Source organism: Carassius carassius, chromosome 14 (genome assembly GCF_963082965.1).
Source record: "Carassius carassius chromosome 14, fCarCar2.1, whole genome shotgun sequence".
Classification (NCBI taxonomy): domain Eukaryota; kingdom Metazoa; phylum Chordata; class Actinopteri; order Cypriniformes; family Cyprinidae; genus Carassius; species Carassius carassius.
In genome coordinates, this window is record NC_081768.1 from 16,014,470 (window position 1) to 16,032,128 (window position 17,659).

At 37.7% G+C, this 17,659-nt stretch overlaps 1 protein-coding gene and 1 pseudogene across 6 annotated transcripts in view; both read left to right on the forward strand.

The window, feature by feature from the left end:
* The window catches only part of rab11fip5a (RAB11 family interacting protein 5a (class I)), a 30,339-nt gene extending 25,108 nt beyond the window's left edge, over positions 1-5,231 (forward strand). For 4 of the 6 annotated variants that reach the window (XM_059566368.1, XM_059566365.1, XM_059566367.1 and 1 more), the window contains 2 exons: positions 1,625-1,745; positions 2,585-5,231. In XM_059566368.1, the coding sequence (XP_059422351.1) occupies positions 1,625-1,745; positions 2,585-2,842 (379 nt within the window). In that variant the 3' untranslated portion in view covers positions 2,843-5,231. The remainder of the gene's footprint in view (positions 1-1,624; positions 1,746-2,584) is intronic. The other 2 variants (XM_059566366.1, XM_059566370.1) reach the window with 1 other exon arrangement.
* Positions 5,232-7,968: 2,737 nt separating this feature from the next.
* LOC132157589 (sideroflexin-5-like) lies at positions 7,969-17,440 on the forward strand (annotated as a pseudogene).
* The last annotated feature ends 219 nt before the right edge of the window (positions 17,441-17,659 follow it).

Consider the following 17,659-nt stretch of genomic DNA (forward strand, 5'->3'; position numbering starts at 1 on the left):
GCTTGGCTTCTTGCATCTTGGTCTTCCTTAAAGGGTTAGTTCACCCAGATAGAAAAATTATGTAATTAATAACTTACCCTCATGTTGTTTAAAACCCGTAAGACCTCCGTTTATCTTTGGAACACAGTTTAAGATATTTTAGATTTAGTCCGAGAGCTCTCAGTCCCTCCATTAAAGCTGTGTGTACGGTATACTGTCCATGTCCAGAAAGGTAAGAAAAACATCATCAAAGTAGTCCATGTGACATCAAAGGGTCAGTTAGAATTTTTTGAAGCATCGAAAATACATTTTGGTCCAAAAATAGCAAAAACGACGACTTTATTCAGCATTGTCTTCTCTTCCGTGTCTGTTGTGTGAGAGAGTTCAAAACAAACCAGTCTGGATATCCGGTTCGCGAACGAATCATTCAGTTCACGAAATCGAACTGAATCGTTTTAAACGGTTCGCATCTCTAATACGCATTAATCCACAAATGACTTAAAGCTGATAACTTTTTTAATGTGGCTGACACTCCCTCTGAGTTCAAACAAACCAAAATCACGGAGTAATGCATGCACTCAAACAGTACACTGACTGAACTGCTGTGAAGAGAGAACTGAAGATGAACACTGAGCCGAGCCAGATAACGAACAAAAGACTGACTCGTTCACGAGTCAAGAACCAGTTGCATCGGTTTTCGGATCACCAGTAGTTCTTTCAGACAGTTCGATTCAATAAACCGGTTGAAGAAAACGGTTCACCGGTTCTTTTGCGCTCGGCTTAATGGCGTCATTTGCAATGATTGCCCTTGATTCAAGCCTTCGGTTTACCCGCGCTCATAACACTAGCATAGAATCAGTTCAGAATCAATCACCAAAAGAATCAGTTCGGTTCATGTGCTCTGTGTGTCAGTCTGCTTCACGCTGAATCACACATGCGCAGTATCATCAGCATCTCGATTCTTCTTATCTGGCTCGGCTCGGTGTTCATCTTCAGTTCTCTCTTCACAGCAGTTCAGTCAGTGTACTGTTTGAGTGCGATTTCGTGAACTGAATGATTCGTTCGTGAACCGGATATCCAGACTGGTTTGTTTTGAACTCTATCACACAACAGACACGGAAGAGAAGACAATGCTGAATAAAGTCGTCGTTTTTGCTATTTTTGGACCAAAATGTATTTTCGATGCTTCAAAAAATTCTAACTGACCCTTTGATGTCGCATGGACTACTTTGATGATGTTTTTCTTACCTTTCTGGACATGGACAGTATACCGTACACAAAGCTTTAATGGAGGGACTGGGAGCTCTCAGACTAAATCTAAAATATCTTAAACTGTGTTCTGAAGATAAACGGAGGTCTTACGGGTTTGAAACAACATGAGGGTAAGTTATTAATTACATAAATTTGCTATCTGGGTGAACTAACCCTTTAATGCATCTGGTCTAACGGGTCATAAAATGGTAACCGAAGATAGCAATTATTGCGTTCTTGAGATCTCCTTTCTCTCAAAACAAAGGACTTTTCATGAAAATGTCTTAATTGGTTTGCTGTTGTGAATGAATTCATTGGCTCATTATATGAAGCTGTCACCATTGTTTATAGCACTCTTTCCCATCTAATCTTGTGGTGTAATTATGTCTTTTAGTCCACACCCAGTGAAGCCATTGACACCTCCTGATGAGAAAAGGTCAGAGGGTCGCTCTGTCCTAGAGAAGCTTAAATCCACCATCCACTCAGGACGAACAGGCCAGGATGCTGACAAGAAGGTACTGCATGAGTATAATGCAGTCTGCTTCGTAGATAATAATGTGCTATTTGAGTAAACAGATCGCATTTAATTTACACTGATGAAGCTAAAATCATTTAGTCAGCTTTCACTTGACATGCACTTGATCTCTTATTGGCTTCTAAATACAGTGCAAAAAACTACTTTTTCTGACTCTGATCATTATTTGAGTAAAAGCTATTTTCTTGCATTTATCTCAAAAGTATTAGATATAATTTTGCCACATTTAGACTACAGTTCAAAAGTTTGGGGTTGGCATTAACACAAAAAAAAAAAAAATATATATATATATATATATATATATATATATGTGTGTGTGTGTGTGTGTGTGTGTGTGTATATATATATATATATATATATGAAAAAATTCTCGCCAAAGCAGCCAAATGAGTAATAATGTGAAGTATTATTACAATTTATAATAACTGTTTTCTGTTGTATTACAGTTTCAAATGTAATTGAATACTGCGATGCAAAGCTGAGTTTTCAGCATCACCATCAACATCTTCAGTGTCACAAGATCCTTCAGAAATCATTCTAATATGATGATTTGGTGCATTTCTTATTTTTGTTGAAAACATTTGTGCTGATTGTTATGTTTGTAGAGACCATATTATGCACAGACATGATATTTTTTTTTATAGTTTAAGTATAAATCAAATTAAATCAGCATCTACTGAATCAGTTACTACTAACACTGCTTATATTAATTATTTCATGAACATAATCACAAATCAAACATAATCCAGATGTTGTTGTTTTTTATTAACCCCAGAATATTTTTGTGAAGTAAGACTTTTTCTGTTTTTCTCGTTTGAGCAGCTAGTGGAGGGAGGAGGCACGTACTATCACCTGAACCAGAGTGAGCTGGTGAATTTGCTGATCCAGCGGGATTCTGAGCTCAGGCAGGAGCGGGAGGAGTACGAGAGGCGAGGGGCGCTGCTGGAGAAGCGCGAGACAGAGCTAAAGAAGATGAAGGTTACGATCAAAGATCTAGAGGATTACATTGACACGCTTCTTGTACGCATCATGGAGCAGACCCCCACGCTGCTGCAGGTCGGCTCTAAGATGAAATGATAAAACAAACGCCTCCACTATCCCTTCACAAATCTTGGGTGGACATCACAACCCTGCACTGCTACAGCAACTATATAAATGTAGAGAGCTATCTGGCGCTAGGTGATGGGCATGGAGGAGAGGGTGTACATTTTGTGTTCTTAAATGTGTCCAAAAATACCTGGGTCTCTGCTGGGGTCCATATGCACTGCAGGTTTGCATTTGATGGTTAAAGGTCGGCACTCTGCTGCTATACTTCAAAGCTGGTACGATCCATTTTGACAGGTGTCAGCTGATGTTCACTCACTAGACATGTCACTAAGACACGTGCCAGACCAGCTATGTACCAAACCCACCGGTCAATTGAAAGGAAGGCATGACTGTGACATGCCAGTCTTCTAGTGTTGGTGTGAATGGTTTTTAATGCACAAAGAAAAACATTGATTTATCCTTCGTTTCTTCTATCACGTTTATCTGACATGTAATGCTCAACTGCTTGAACCAAGAACAAAAGAACGGGTTTGAGATCACTTGAAAGTGTGCAAGAGGGAGCATGAGAGGTAGAAAGCAGGAAAGAGAGCAAAATCAGCCAGTTTCGAACCTACTTCTGCCTTCTTACACGTCTTCCGCACTTTACTTAAGAGCTTAAGGGTAGAGGATCACACCAACTGACCTTCTCGCTTCGGTTCGCAGATCAGTGTCCTTCCTCTCCCTTCCTTTGCTTGAGCCAATGCACATACATCGCTGCCAGTGCTTTCAGGTGTAATGAATGGGATATATACTGTATTCATTGGATATATGCCACTCTGACAATATGCCAAATGCTGCCTTATCATACAGTATTTTCTCCATTCTGTCCTCGCTGAACTCATCACTTTTGATTAGATTGCACATTATATTACAAAACTAATGGCAGAGGAGTGTTTCAAGTTAAACTTTCCCAAGACTGTTAGGTATCAAGATGAACAAATGGTTCTGAAGAAAGAACGAAAGCCATGAAAACAGCAAATGCCAGAAATGATTTGCTCTAAATTAACGTGAAATTATTCTCAATACCGCAACGGCTCTGTTAATGTTACTGTAATGTAATTCTGGTGTTTCTATGATGTCGCCACTATCAGTGTTGCCACTGTCTGTGTACAATGTAGCACTATATGTAGATGTGTGATAGAGGCATAGACCGCAGCACTTTTAAACCTCATCCCGAGGCATTTACAACCGTTCTTTCTCAACAGCTTAGGAAGTGCACGTAGTCAAACGCATTCGTTCACTGCACAAACTAATTGTTCTCTAAACATGGGATATTCATGGTGTTTCAGTGCTAGTACCTAAAGCTAAGATCTATCAATAACTTATTTTTGAGTAGAAGCACTTAAGGTGGATTAATGAATGTTCATTTATTAAGGTTTCATGTAAAAGTTTACAATTTTTCAAAAATTTTACATTTTAATCATGCAAATATCTATTTATGTTTTTATTGTTTAGTTTTTTTGCTTTGTGGCCAGGTCTGAAGGTTCTGTACAATCCGTTCATTTATTTTTTCATTTCCTTTAAATGCTGTAGGGTGTACATTGTGATTATTGAGGTCAGTAGTAACAGAAAGCAATAGATGTGAAGGTCAGGCTTTTGCAGAAATTAAGAGATTCATACTTTTTAGGTCTAAACAGATGGAATGTAATATGAAATATGTGCTTGGGTTGCCACTGTGTTGAACTGCAGTTTATATAAATATTCAAAAACACACACAGCCTGCAGCCTAGTAAGAAGGTGTGTTCAAGTGCCCTTGGCTGAATTTTATCATGAGATGTCATGAGATGTGTGCGTAGAAGAAGATTTGTATGCTTTTAATGGTGAAGATGATAATCAAAGCTACATTTTATGTAGTACAAACTCTGGAACTTGCAAATAAAAACTTGTTTACTATGACATTTCATTTTATTTTTTAGAAGTCTGGAATGTCGTCTTTTTTTTTTTTTCAAGGTCATTTGAAACCTACATATTTTTAAGGAATTGCAAAGAGTTGTAGCAATGCATCGGTAAGAGGCTTGATGCCCAAATCCTCATTCTCAAGACAGGCCTTACAGGCTCAACTCTTCCTCCTTTGGTGTAAATTTCAGTGGATTCCTGTCACAATCAAAATAAGAATGGCTTAAATTAGCCTCATGTATCAAGTAACATTTAAGCACCAAACATTTGTTTTAGGTGCAAAATATTTGAAGTGCTTCCCTGAGATGCTGTTTGATTGGGTGTTCAGGATGTAGTAACATGAGTGTCCACTGGAGGTTGTGATGTATTCTTTTTATCAAATGCCTCATCTGAGAGATGTTCAGTTGAGTTTTGGTGTGCTCTTAAGCATCTCTGCTAAGAAAAAGGTCTCTGTTGATGAATAAACTTTTCACATTAGGATGCATCTCTGACTGTCCTTATTTGATGTGAAGACAAAGCTCTCACACGTCTCAAAATGAAACCACTATTTCAACACTAGTATATTGAGCATTAAATATAGTTGTTTTAGTTCTAAATGATCTTGCTTCAAACTATGACATTTTGCCTCTGTAATAAATAGATGTCATATTTAACTTCGAGTCACACTTTTAGTCAAATGTGTTAAAAAGATTTACATTTGCTCACACTGAATAAAGTCTTTCTTATATTTTTAGACCACACTAATAGGAGTACATAATGTACAACAAAATTAATATTGTACAGCATGTAGACAAGCTATTTGAAGAATGGGAATCTTGGGAAAATACAGGGTATGAATCAAATTACACCATGTGCAGTAACAACAAGATAATGATATTGACTAAACTGAACCACGTGATAATTAAGGAGGCTGAAATTACCTGATTTTATTAATAAAAGAAAAACAATGATTCACTGACGTTAATGGCAATTTTTAAGCTACTCTTTAAAGTTAATTCATTACACATATCATTTGTCCTGTTAGAAAACGACATTACCCAAAATGCATCGATACGGATGTTTTGACACCTCTGAGGGAACTCTGCGTAAACTTTGAGGTCTCAGTAAAACAGCCTTGCTGACTGCACTGTGCATCTGGGAACACCTGCCATGCCTGCATTGACCGTTTAGACTCGGAGAGTCTAGGTTCGATCAGGTAAACAACAGCCGGACCCAGTGCATACATACCAATGTGACACTTGTGCTTTTACATCTGGTTGATTTCTCTAGGCTTACCGCAGACGGGTTTAGAGACAGAATATTTCATCTGAATTGTTTGAGAGGAATCGCTTTTTTGCTGCTCAAAAGAGATCCAGTTGAATTTTCTCACTAAAACCAAATCCAAACCAAACAGTTCACTGCAGTGTTTGCTTCTTCCGCCCTCACTCCTTGTTTAAGTCGCATTAACAGTGACCTCTGTTGGTGAAAAACTGCTTTGTAAAATGTGATGAGTATTAATGTTGCATTTTATTTAGTTTATTGCTAGAAATGCAATAGTATAGCCTAAAACAGTGTGTCAGCATTTTAAATGAATCCTCAGATGATAATAAATAAACAAATAAATTATTCAATCGAATTATCTTAAGGCTACTAACAAAAACGTCATGGGGCCGGTATCGTGAAAATGCGTATCAGTAGCACTTTTTTGTATTTTAAGTGCTATTTATACGCAGAAACTGACTTAGGCGTGCATGCGATACGCACGTGTTTGACGTGTATTAGGCTACGCACTTGGTTGGCGTGTATGCATATAATATAATATGCATTTTGGCGTAGCCCATGCACCTACCCCATACCACTACCACGTATCTTACATCTTGAAGGTAATTTTTGCATATTGTTACGCCAAATAGTAATAGAAAATCGTGCCATCAACGCACACGTTCATGAGATCAGGTTAGGCCTATATTTTATCATTCAAAACATGTTGATAAAAAGTTTCCTGTGGATTGTAACCAGTTTACGTTACCTCCTTACGTTACTTTCAATCTAATCTGCTTTTGTGGATTTGTTGAAACATATATTTAGGCCTACTTGTAGTCTATTTGAAAAATAGGCCTACTTAGACACCTTTTGAGAACATCTTTGATATTTTTTCAGGGGTTCAGTTACATACCCCTATAACTAGCACGCCCTCCATTAATAATTTCCGAGCTTCAGAATCAAGATAAAACGTGTTAAAACTCTTTTGTGCCAAAGCTAGTTCATTAATACCACAGTTCTCCATAAAAACATATGGGAACATTCACTGGGACAAAAAAGCAATTTAACCCATTTTGTATGCATTAGTGACTCAATAACTTTAACCTTAAAGGAAGATGTAATTTATTTATTCATTCATTTAATTATTTTTTAATACAGATGATTCACATCTGCTGTTATTACTCCACCGGTACCGTCCTTAATGCGTGTAAAGGACCGTCTGTTAGACGTGATGAACAGAGAATATGTTGCGTGCTGCTTAATAATCTGGCATTCCTCCCTGCACACACACATTTGAACATTTTAATTGCGTTGGAAGAACTTTTTAGGTCTACAGATCAGCCAGCAGACAGTTGGTGCGTTAATGAGGTGGACACACCTGGCGCGCGAAAACAACTGGTTTGGCCCTGGAGTCAGAGTCTGCATCAGCATCTGACTCTCACGTCTGGGGAAAGTTTCTGCTACCTCAGAAATCATTTGGCGAATCGTTTAAGAAAATTGTGAACATATGATTATTTTTCTGTACGGACCTGACCTTGAAGACAAGAAGTAACTTAGTAGCCTATTTTTGGAGTTCTTTGCATACTGTATGGAAATCATCATTTGTGCATACACAAATAAATTAATAAAGCAACAAGTATATCATTAACCAACAAACATGCCTGATACAAACTAAGTTAATTTAGTTAGGTACAAATCAACTAAGACAAATATCTTTTTTTTCATTGTCATTTTTAAATGTGATTATGATGCCAGATGACTTAACCTCACAATACCATTTTAAACAAGATCTCCACTGTATAGAGTAAAAAAGAAGACATTAAATGCAAAATAAAATTTTTCACTTCACCTCTTGTCCCACTTAATCTGTATTTTTATTGCATTTTTCAACTAAAACAATGAAACTTCTCAACAAAAAAGATACGCTAGACTAGATGTTTAACTTATAAACTTAAAACGTATTTATTTATTACAATATTATGAATTGCTGTGAGGGTGTTGTTATATATATATATAAACTTTTAAATTAATGTATGAAACTCTTGGATCAGTTCAAAAATGGAACTCTGCCTCTAAGTGTGACTAATGTGCAGGTAAGTTTGGGGCCCATTAAAAGGTAATTTGGAAACCCCCATTGTGTCATGTTTGCTACACATTTTTGCAGTTATGCCATACAGGGGAACTATTTTTGGTTTACCAAAGCACCTTTCAGGGAACAGTTTATAAAAATTCCATTGATGTTAAAGGTTCTCCATGGAACCACAGATTTCAATAAAGAACCTTTATTTAAAAAGTGTATTAAAGTTAATGTGCGAGAAGAGGAACAAACATCAGCCAATCAAATTTCAAAATCACACGTGTTGCGTAAAGAACTCCTGTTTTCTTGGTAACTTCCGTTACACAACAAAATCAAGGTGAGGATGTAATACTTGTAAACATTTCCCTCTTTTGCATGTTTCTGTTTTTCGCAATAGCTTTGGGAGGTGCAGAAGATTAAACAGGCGAGTGTGAACAGCGTTGAAAGCCCTTTACAGGTTGCTTTGATGAAAGAACCTGCTCAAATCACTCAACGTCTTTGTGCACGGTATGTCACGCACAAACAAGCTGTACTTCTGTATAGTGGTGTAATGAGAGGAGAATTACGGCTAACCTCAGCATGGTAATTCTCCCATCAGCTCGCTCTCACCTCTTCTTCTCTCTCGCTTCCTCCTCTTCATCCTGTCTGCTGTCTGTGGATTCATTATGTCCTCAGGCCATCATCCATCCAGACACAGGAGAGAAGATCCCCATGCCCTTTCGCATGTCAGGTAAGGGTGTGAGTGTGTGTCTGTGTCATGGGTGGTAGGCAGTCTTCTGCTTGTTACCAGCTCTGGAGACTGGAGTAAGGTGGTAGGGGGTCTCTCTGGACCGATCTGTTGGCAAAGGTCACACTCAGCATGGGCTCTGATTAAACCCTCTCCCTCCTGCTGTCTGGAAGTGTTGTTGGGCCACTCAGAAATAGGAGTATTTTAGTCTTCTGCTAACACCACTATTTAAAGAGAGAGCAGATAGAGAGACCTGCCTGACAATTATGATGGGTGCCTCTGAACCATGCTATCTTTTATGAGTAATGAAGATTTTATAAATGTGTTAAAGGTCAGTAATAATGTCATGAGAGTCCCTAATCCTGATCGTTAATATAAACATGACATGGAATGTACGTCTGTGGCCTTATCCAGCCTATTCAATTGTCAAAATTACAGTCTTAGTGCGATTTCATTATTGCATCAAGGGTTCATTTTCTCCTGAAATCATCTCAGCACATGTTTTTCCTTTTCCTTTCAGGTTTTGTGCCCTTTGGTACTCCAGTGGTAGGTCAATGTGAAAAGATACTGAACTTTTCCTTCTTGTCTATAGCCCACCAAATGTAAACCTTAAATCACTTCTTGTAAATGACACCTTCATTATAGGTTGTGGGCCTCTTTTTACCCAATCAGACATTTGCTTCCACCATCTTCTGGCAGGTATGATCTTTTCAGATGAAAAGTCAATCTAAGTTCTGTTTACTGTGAACTCACTGTCTCACTGTCTTTTCTCACAGTGGCTGAACCAGAGCCACAATGCCTGTTTCAACTACTGCAACCGTAATGCATCTAAGGTGCGATATATAAGTAATATAATTTTGACCAGTTTATGAAGGCATATCATGGCATATTTTACATATATTCACATATATTCTACAATTATAATTAAAAATCAATGAAAAAAAGGCTTTTGGGTTATTGCAGAAAATAAGCTATGTGAACAACAAAACATGTATGATTTTTACACATTTTGTTTATCATGATTATCTTTACAGATTAACCATTTTATGATTACAATTATCAGAATTAAAAAATTAAAAGAACTACTCCACAGTCATATGATATCAGCATCAGCATCAAGTGTATTCGTTTTAATGCATTCCACAATGCCACATTCATTCAACTAATTGTATTAATTTATGCTATTTTAAGTTTTCAGCCCACGCCAATGTCAACGGTTTTCCATGGTTACGTTGGTGCAGTCAGCAGTGCAGTTACTATCGCAGTGAGTTCACATGCATGCACAAAACTGTATTATGTAATTTGATGTGTAGAAAGAATTCTCTTTTAATCCTTAAATTTTGAATTGCCATTTCATGCTAACAGAAAAAAAATATTATTCATGATTTTCTAGTATTACATGACTTAAATTTTAATAAGCGAACTGATGGAGGCTGATAGCATCAAATAGGCACACAGGGCCCTTTGCTGTATTTCACATTGCTGAATTGCATATCCTTCTAGTCACGCCCCCCGTGTCCTCTAGAGCCAATTAGCTGCCCTGCTGGGTGGCAGTTTGATGCCCAGGGGCATGACAAGCAGAACCATGGTGATGACAACTACAAATGGCCCCATGCCTGTGAGAAATATGGGAGGTGGGGGTGGGGTGGGGGGACTAATTAAAACTACAATCCCTCTGAAGACCCCTGCTGGGAAGGAAAGGGATGTGAATGGGTTTGATTCTCAGATGTTTGTTAACTGGAGCTCAAAGAGATGACCACAGACTCACAAGGCAAGATGAGAAACAACTTAGCATAGCCTGTCATGACCTGTCATGAAGCCCACTGGGAGTTATGTGCTTTTAAGGTCACTATGAAAACAAATGTGTATTGTCTCCATAAAAGTTTTGACTTCATGGGTTATAATTGTTATATCAATCTAATATTTCATTGTTTCATTAGGTATGCGACGGGTTTTCATTTGAGGTGAATTTAAAGACAGATCTCACAAACGTGAAACTGTCATGCTCTATGATTATGTGAGATGTCACTCTCTAAATAAAGGACAGGTAGGTGTAATATAAAGCCATAGCTGTGGCACAGTGGGTAATGTGAGTGCTCTACACGTGTAAATCTGCTGCACTCAAGGGCACACAGTTCAAGTTTCCTCCCTCTTTTCACCTATTTTCCTGTCTGGGCTACATTGTCTTATAAATGAAAGAATTTAAAAAAATGATGAGAAGAAATAATTTAATTTTAAAAATGAAGTATTATAATAAAACATATACATACACCCACTACGGTTCAGAAGTTTTTATTCTCACCAATGCTGCATTTATTTGATGAAAAATGCAGTAAAACAGTAATAGCATGAAATATTACAATTTAAAATAACAAATTTTTATATATTTCAAAATGTCATTTATATAGCTGAATTTTTGGTTGTAATAACTCCAGCCTTTATTATGAATTATGTGAAAATGAAACAATGAAGCAGTGTGTGTGTGTGTGTGTTTAGCTTTAATCTGTCATTCAGAAATTATTCTAATATGCTGATTTTCTACTCAAGAAACCTTTTTTGTTATCCGTGTTGAAAACAGTTGTGCTGCTTAACAATTGTGTGGAAAAAAGTTTGAAAGAACAGAATTTATTTGAAATAGAAATATTTTTTAGCATTATAAACTTTTGTAATATTGGTAATTTCATGTGTGCTTTCTGAATAAAGATATTAATATATTTAAAAGAAAAATATTATTGACCTCAAACTTTTGAACTGTGTGTGTGTGCGTATATATATATATATATATATGTGTGTGTGTGTGTGTGTGTACACATTTATAATTATATGTTTATTTATTTTTTACTTTTTACATTTATTACTTTATTTTTAAATAAATTAAATGTAAATTTAATGTGTGCACAGGTGGGGCTGAATCTTCTTATTAAAAGAGCTGAGCATTTCAGTCCAGCAACAAGATTCCTGGTCCAGAGGTTCATCTCATTTCCTGCTGATGGTATGTGCATGTGTGTGAGAGCATGTTTATGTATGTGTTGATTTTCTGGCATGCACCGCTTATAATGTGCCCTGTTGTGGTTATGAAAAAAATCAAGCCTCCTGTCATGCAGTCTTGCTAAACTGCTGATTATTAAAGCATAAAACGATTGAGTAATGCACTATATTAATTAATGCCTACAGTTTTCAGTCAGCTCTTTTGCTGTCTGAAAGCTCACGTCTTTGCATTTGTAATGACACTCAATTTCTAAATGAGCATTTGTTCAGACTTTCATTAAACCCCAAGCGTTTGTTTGTTGTGTATTAGCGCGTTGTGTTTTGACTGATCCTGTTGTCAGAGGGGGCTGCTGCTGAAATGTTATCTCAGTGTTCCATTAGCGTTCTGAGTCTCAAACAGGTCCAGAGGGGCTGAGGGAGACTGTCCCACAATGCCTTGGGGATGCTTGGTTGTAATTAAATTGTTTTTGTCCCCCACCCCACCCCTTTAATTAAATCAGCCGTTCCCCTTCACCTCTCTGGGCAGGGGTGACGGGACCTTGTTAGCTCTCGGCTGCCGCTCTCTAATTGGTTAATTAGGCCTAAAGTGCTCTCTGTGTTAGCACTGAGTTCCCTGTCTCCAGGCCGCCATGTCATTGTTGTTGTTGTTTTTTTTTTGTGTGTTTAGTTATAAAAGGCAATTAAATGCAGCTAATGGAACACAGTGAAAACAAAGTGTTTGAAATTTGCCTTTTGCATTATTTTAAGTAAAATGCAAATTAATCTTTTTTTGTTGTTGTTGTTGTTAACCTCAAATTGAAATCTCGAATTTAGCAGGGATTTTCATAATGGTTTTGGCCTCTGTGGGTGACCTAAAGCAGGACCTCCTTCATATCAAATTTAGTATGCATTTGTTTATGTTTCTTTGTTCTCCATTTTTGATTTCGCGCGCACGCGCTTGTGTGTGTGTGTGTTTAATTGGCCTGGGTCTGAACCCCTCAGAGGTGAATAGCTATTTACTCAGCCAATTAACTCAGCCCCACAACACTGCAGCACTGAACACTGATAACACACAACACAAGGCCTGTAAATTAAAAATGCTTCAGGCTCTATTTCTCTCTCTCTCACACACACCCACACCAATCTCACCACATGCCTCAGATGATAATGCCAGGAAGTAAATCATTATTCTAATAATTTTTCCGCTTGTAATTCACGTGTGCACTTTGACTTGACCATATAAACTATTTATTTTATATCCAGTTAACCCCTCTTAGCACCGACATTCCAGATCAAGAATGTTTTCCAGTTCTGATTGCTTTTATTTTAATATCCACAGGTGGTGACTCTCTGACAGGTTATTACTATTGTATTCTGTTCATTTTGTTCTGTGGTATTTTTATTGGGAGATTATATGTATGTGAGATTGCAGTAAGATGTGTCACCCACCATCTGCAAACGGTCTATAAAATGTGTAATGTGATATAGAAGTTATACAAATTTTGAATGATAAAAACTGTTTGCATGTCAAGATTTTTATGCTCAAAAAATGTATTATATGTATTTATATATTTATAAGTGTGTGTGTGTGTGTGTGTGTGTGTGTGTGTGTGTGTGTGTGTGTGTGTGTGTGTGTGTGTGTGTGTGTGTGTGAATGATCATAATCTGCCTGCAAATGCATATAATGTTACAAGTCCTATTATTACTATACAGATACTTTTGTAAAATATTGAACATTGAATATTAAACTCGCCTGGATGGTTTTATAAATGTAAGTAATGTGCAGTAAAATAAGACTTATATGCATATTTTTATTTGAAATGGAATTTTCTACGTCTTCCTCAGTTATTCAGCTTACATGACACATCATACTACTAACTTTTTGGTAGGTTTTCTTCTAATTTCAGTTGATAATCTGGTTGCACATTAATGGCTTCTTACATTTCTTGTGTTTTCTTGTATGAAAACATGTCAGAGATAGTGATAGTAGTCCAAACAGAGTCTCAGTAAGACCAGTAAGATTTATTTTTTCTTTGAAAGAAATTCATACTTTTATTCCGTAATGAAGCATTATTTTTAATTAAACATTTGACGTTTCTGAAGGATCATGTGACACTGAAAACTGGAGTAGCGGCTGTAAAAAAATTCAGTTATGCAATCTTTTAACTCCTTTTGTATCAAATTCCAAAATGCTAAATGCACATTTCTGTTGAAGAGTGGGATCGACTCTTCACCAGAATTCGATGGGTTTTATGACTCCTAGACTATGTCGCAACCTCCTCGAATTCTTCCTGCTCTTGATTCGCAGGTGTGTGCAGCTATGTGTGTGTGTGTCTGTGTGAGAGCGGCAGTAAATGGTGAGTTGTCCTCTGCTATGCTGCCTGTCAGCTCACCCTCACTGGCTCTCAATGGAGCAAGAACAGGGCTGCAGGAGGGTCACTGCTTTGAGGGTGGGGCTGAGGGCCAGGGCTATCCTTGATTAATTAGAGTGCTGAGAGGAGTCTGTGTGATATATGTGTGGTGCTTAAACCTTTCACCTGTCTCTCTAGGTGAGTCCGAAAATGAAGACAGCTGCTTTTGCTGAACAGTCAGTGGTGCCGTTTTTTGCATTTAAAGTAGGAAAATGGTTTCAGATTGTCTTGCAAGATGCAACAGTGTCACATGAAATGATCTAGAGGAAATATAAATGAGCTTTAGACATAACCAAGCAAATTTGGTTATTTGCTGATTTAAATTTTACAAATCTTCTTTCAGATGTTATTGTTATAGGGATTGCTGCAGGAATTGCCAATATGTTAGTGATTTGTACTGTCAGGATTTTTTAAATGCATTTTTTTTGTAATATGAAAAGAAAATTTTATTTAACAGTGCATTTAAAAAAAAAATTAATTCATAAATGATGCGTTTTAATGTATGATTCATGAATAATTGTTAATGTAATATTATGTTACATTATAATACTTGTTGCATCTTTAATGATTTAAAATGCATGCCAAACAACCAATTTCAGATTGGTTACAGTAACAAGGAATCTACAAATATTATGTGATTACAATTGATTACAATGATTTCTGAAATTATGTATAATTCATTACATAACGAGTGCCTTTGTAATGCATTATCAGTGTTTGGAATAACGCCGTTTAAAAGAATGGCGTTAGGTAACGACGTTATTTTTTCAGTAACGGGGTAATCTAACTAATTCCTTTTCCCGTCGTTACAACGCCGTTAACGTTACTGAACGTTAAATGCGGTGCGTTACTATGCATTGATTTAATAAGCTATGTAATCCGAACGCACCCCTGGCTCACACAACGAGTGAGCAGGTGGGTTAATAACGAGATAAGCGATTATGATTGGCTAAGGCAGAGTCATGTGTTTCATGGTAGCCAATCAGAGCCAGTGTTTTTACACACACGCGCCAGCGGCGCCGAACACACACAGTCACACACACGCAACAGCTACACAGAGATTCGCAGCAGCAGGAGAAATGGCGAGTCAGGAGCAATCCGATGAAAAGTTGGCATTTTCAAGGTGGAGATATAAGCACTACTTCAAATTCATTGTAGTCAAAGGCAAGAACGTGCATGTAATGTGTGACACACGCATCTACAAAGCTAGTGGCCAAAAACACTTTTCTTACAAAGAGTGCAGGATAAAACTCTTGCTGTCTGTTGACGTGCAATAAATCTCGAAAGTTATGTACGAACACCTGTCTGTTCTACTTATTTCAACTGACTTGTGAAAACTGCTAAAAAAAAAAAAAAAATTCTTTTTTTTTTTTACACTAACGCAAATAGTTACTTTCCCTGGTAACGAGTTACTTTTATTATACAGTAATTCAGTTACTAACTCAGTAACTTTTTGGAACAAGTAGTGAGTAACTATAACTAATTACTTTTTTAAAGTAACGTTCCCAACACTGTGCATTATACATAAATGCTTTGTGTTACTGAAAAATAAAATAATTTTTTTAAAAATTTAGACTACCTTTGCCATCTAACACCCCCTTAAGATTAATAAAAAAAAAAACTATTAATTTAACACTTTTAAATTTAATCTTTAACAAACATAATGTATGATAGATGTAAATGGATTTTATAAGTTTCTTAATTTTTAATAAAATTTTTATTTCTGCTTTTTAATTGATTATTGGTCATAAATATTTTGTATCCATAATATCATAGGATAAGGATACGTTTAGTTGAAAAACTGTTAATAACTGTTGTTTACTACATGTCACTTGAGTTCAGCTTTGACCTCTTCACGGGAGAGTGACAGATGTGTGTGTTGATTTATTTAGAGCAGTTGATGGACACAATAAAAGGTCTTTAACATACTTTGATCCTTTCCCCTGTTCTGTTCCTCTCCCAAACATACACGTATACACACAGAGAGAGAGAGAGAGAGAGAGAGAGTTTCTGGTGGCCAATTAAAGCTCATCATGCGTATGTGTTGATGAAGTCATCATTAGGCAGTCACTGCCTTCATTAAAGCAGGACTACTCTGGAGGACTCCTGCGGAGCACGCTATCCCACAACCCCCCACACGCACTGCGGCCAGGGAGGGAGGGAGGGGGAGGTGTCAGGGAGCAATCATGCACAGCAGTTCATAAGTGTCAGCGAGTGCCTTTGATAACAAAAATGGTGGGAATGCTCACGGCCTTGCCAGTAACGTTTGCATTTTTGTGGGTGTTTGAACGTTAGGCTCCCTCTGCTGCAGAAGCGCCCTCGTCTCGGGCTGCCTGTTCACAGCATGGTGTGTCTCTGCATGTTCGGCCTAGCGCTGCCTGTTGCCATCAGCCTGTTCCCCCAAAACAGTCAGGTGAGCACTCGCACACGCCTCCCTCCATTCGCTACGTCCCCTTCTCTTTGTCTGCCGTGAAGACGGTTATGCTTTAAAATGGTGTTTATTAAGCTGTTCATCCATATGGTTACTGAACTGCAGACATATGTGCTGCCAACTACTTCTATTCCTCTCCCACCCCTCCCCTCCTCCTCTCCTCTCACTCTCTCGCTCCCTCTTTACACTTTTCCGAGGGTTCCAGACGAACGCTCCCAAAAAACTCCACTCCTGTCCCCCCCACCTTTTCACACCCCACAGGATGTCTGTTTCAGATTCAGCCTCACACACTCACACACTCATCGCCATCTGTTTCTGAGCAAAATATTGCAAGTTTTGGCCCTGGTTTGGATATTTACCAGTGCTCGCAGCTTCATTTTAGCTTTTTATGATGCCTGAAGTGTCAGTTTTGACTGTGAAAAATGCTCGAGGCTGGAAAGACGTGGCACACTTTTAATTCTCATTTGATGAAACATTTTAAACATCTTAATGACTTGATGATTGCTGTGAATGGTTATCTCGCTGTAGCCAAAAGATCTGAATCTAAATGTCAGTATAAAAATAAAAACACTCCATAATCAAAACAGAGGAATCATATATGAGAAAATTTGATGTTAGAATCTTTTCCTGGCATTTCTGCTAACACTAAAGCTAAATTAAATGAACAGAATAGTTAGAGGTTAATGAAGCTATAAATGCTGTCCAGGTATATGGTTGTCTGTGTGTATTTGTCATACCGAACCTGTTTCCTGTCTCTCTGATCCACGTGTCAGACCTCGAGCCAGAGATCGCTGCTGCAACAGAGTGCAAGATCCTGACTTACAACAAGGGTCTTTAACCAGTCAGAATGCTTGACACCCAGCAACTAATGTCGCTGTCCCTCACGGTAAAAACTGAAAAATGCAAAGCATCATTACAAATTATGATTGCATCTCACTGGATTGCTCCTGCTGTGTGTGAATGTGAATCCTCTCTCAGCCACACACAGAGACAGACTCACACCAGCGCTAATCATCTTCTTTCCATGCAATTGAACATGGAAGTTGCAAATAGAGGA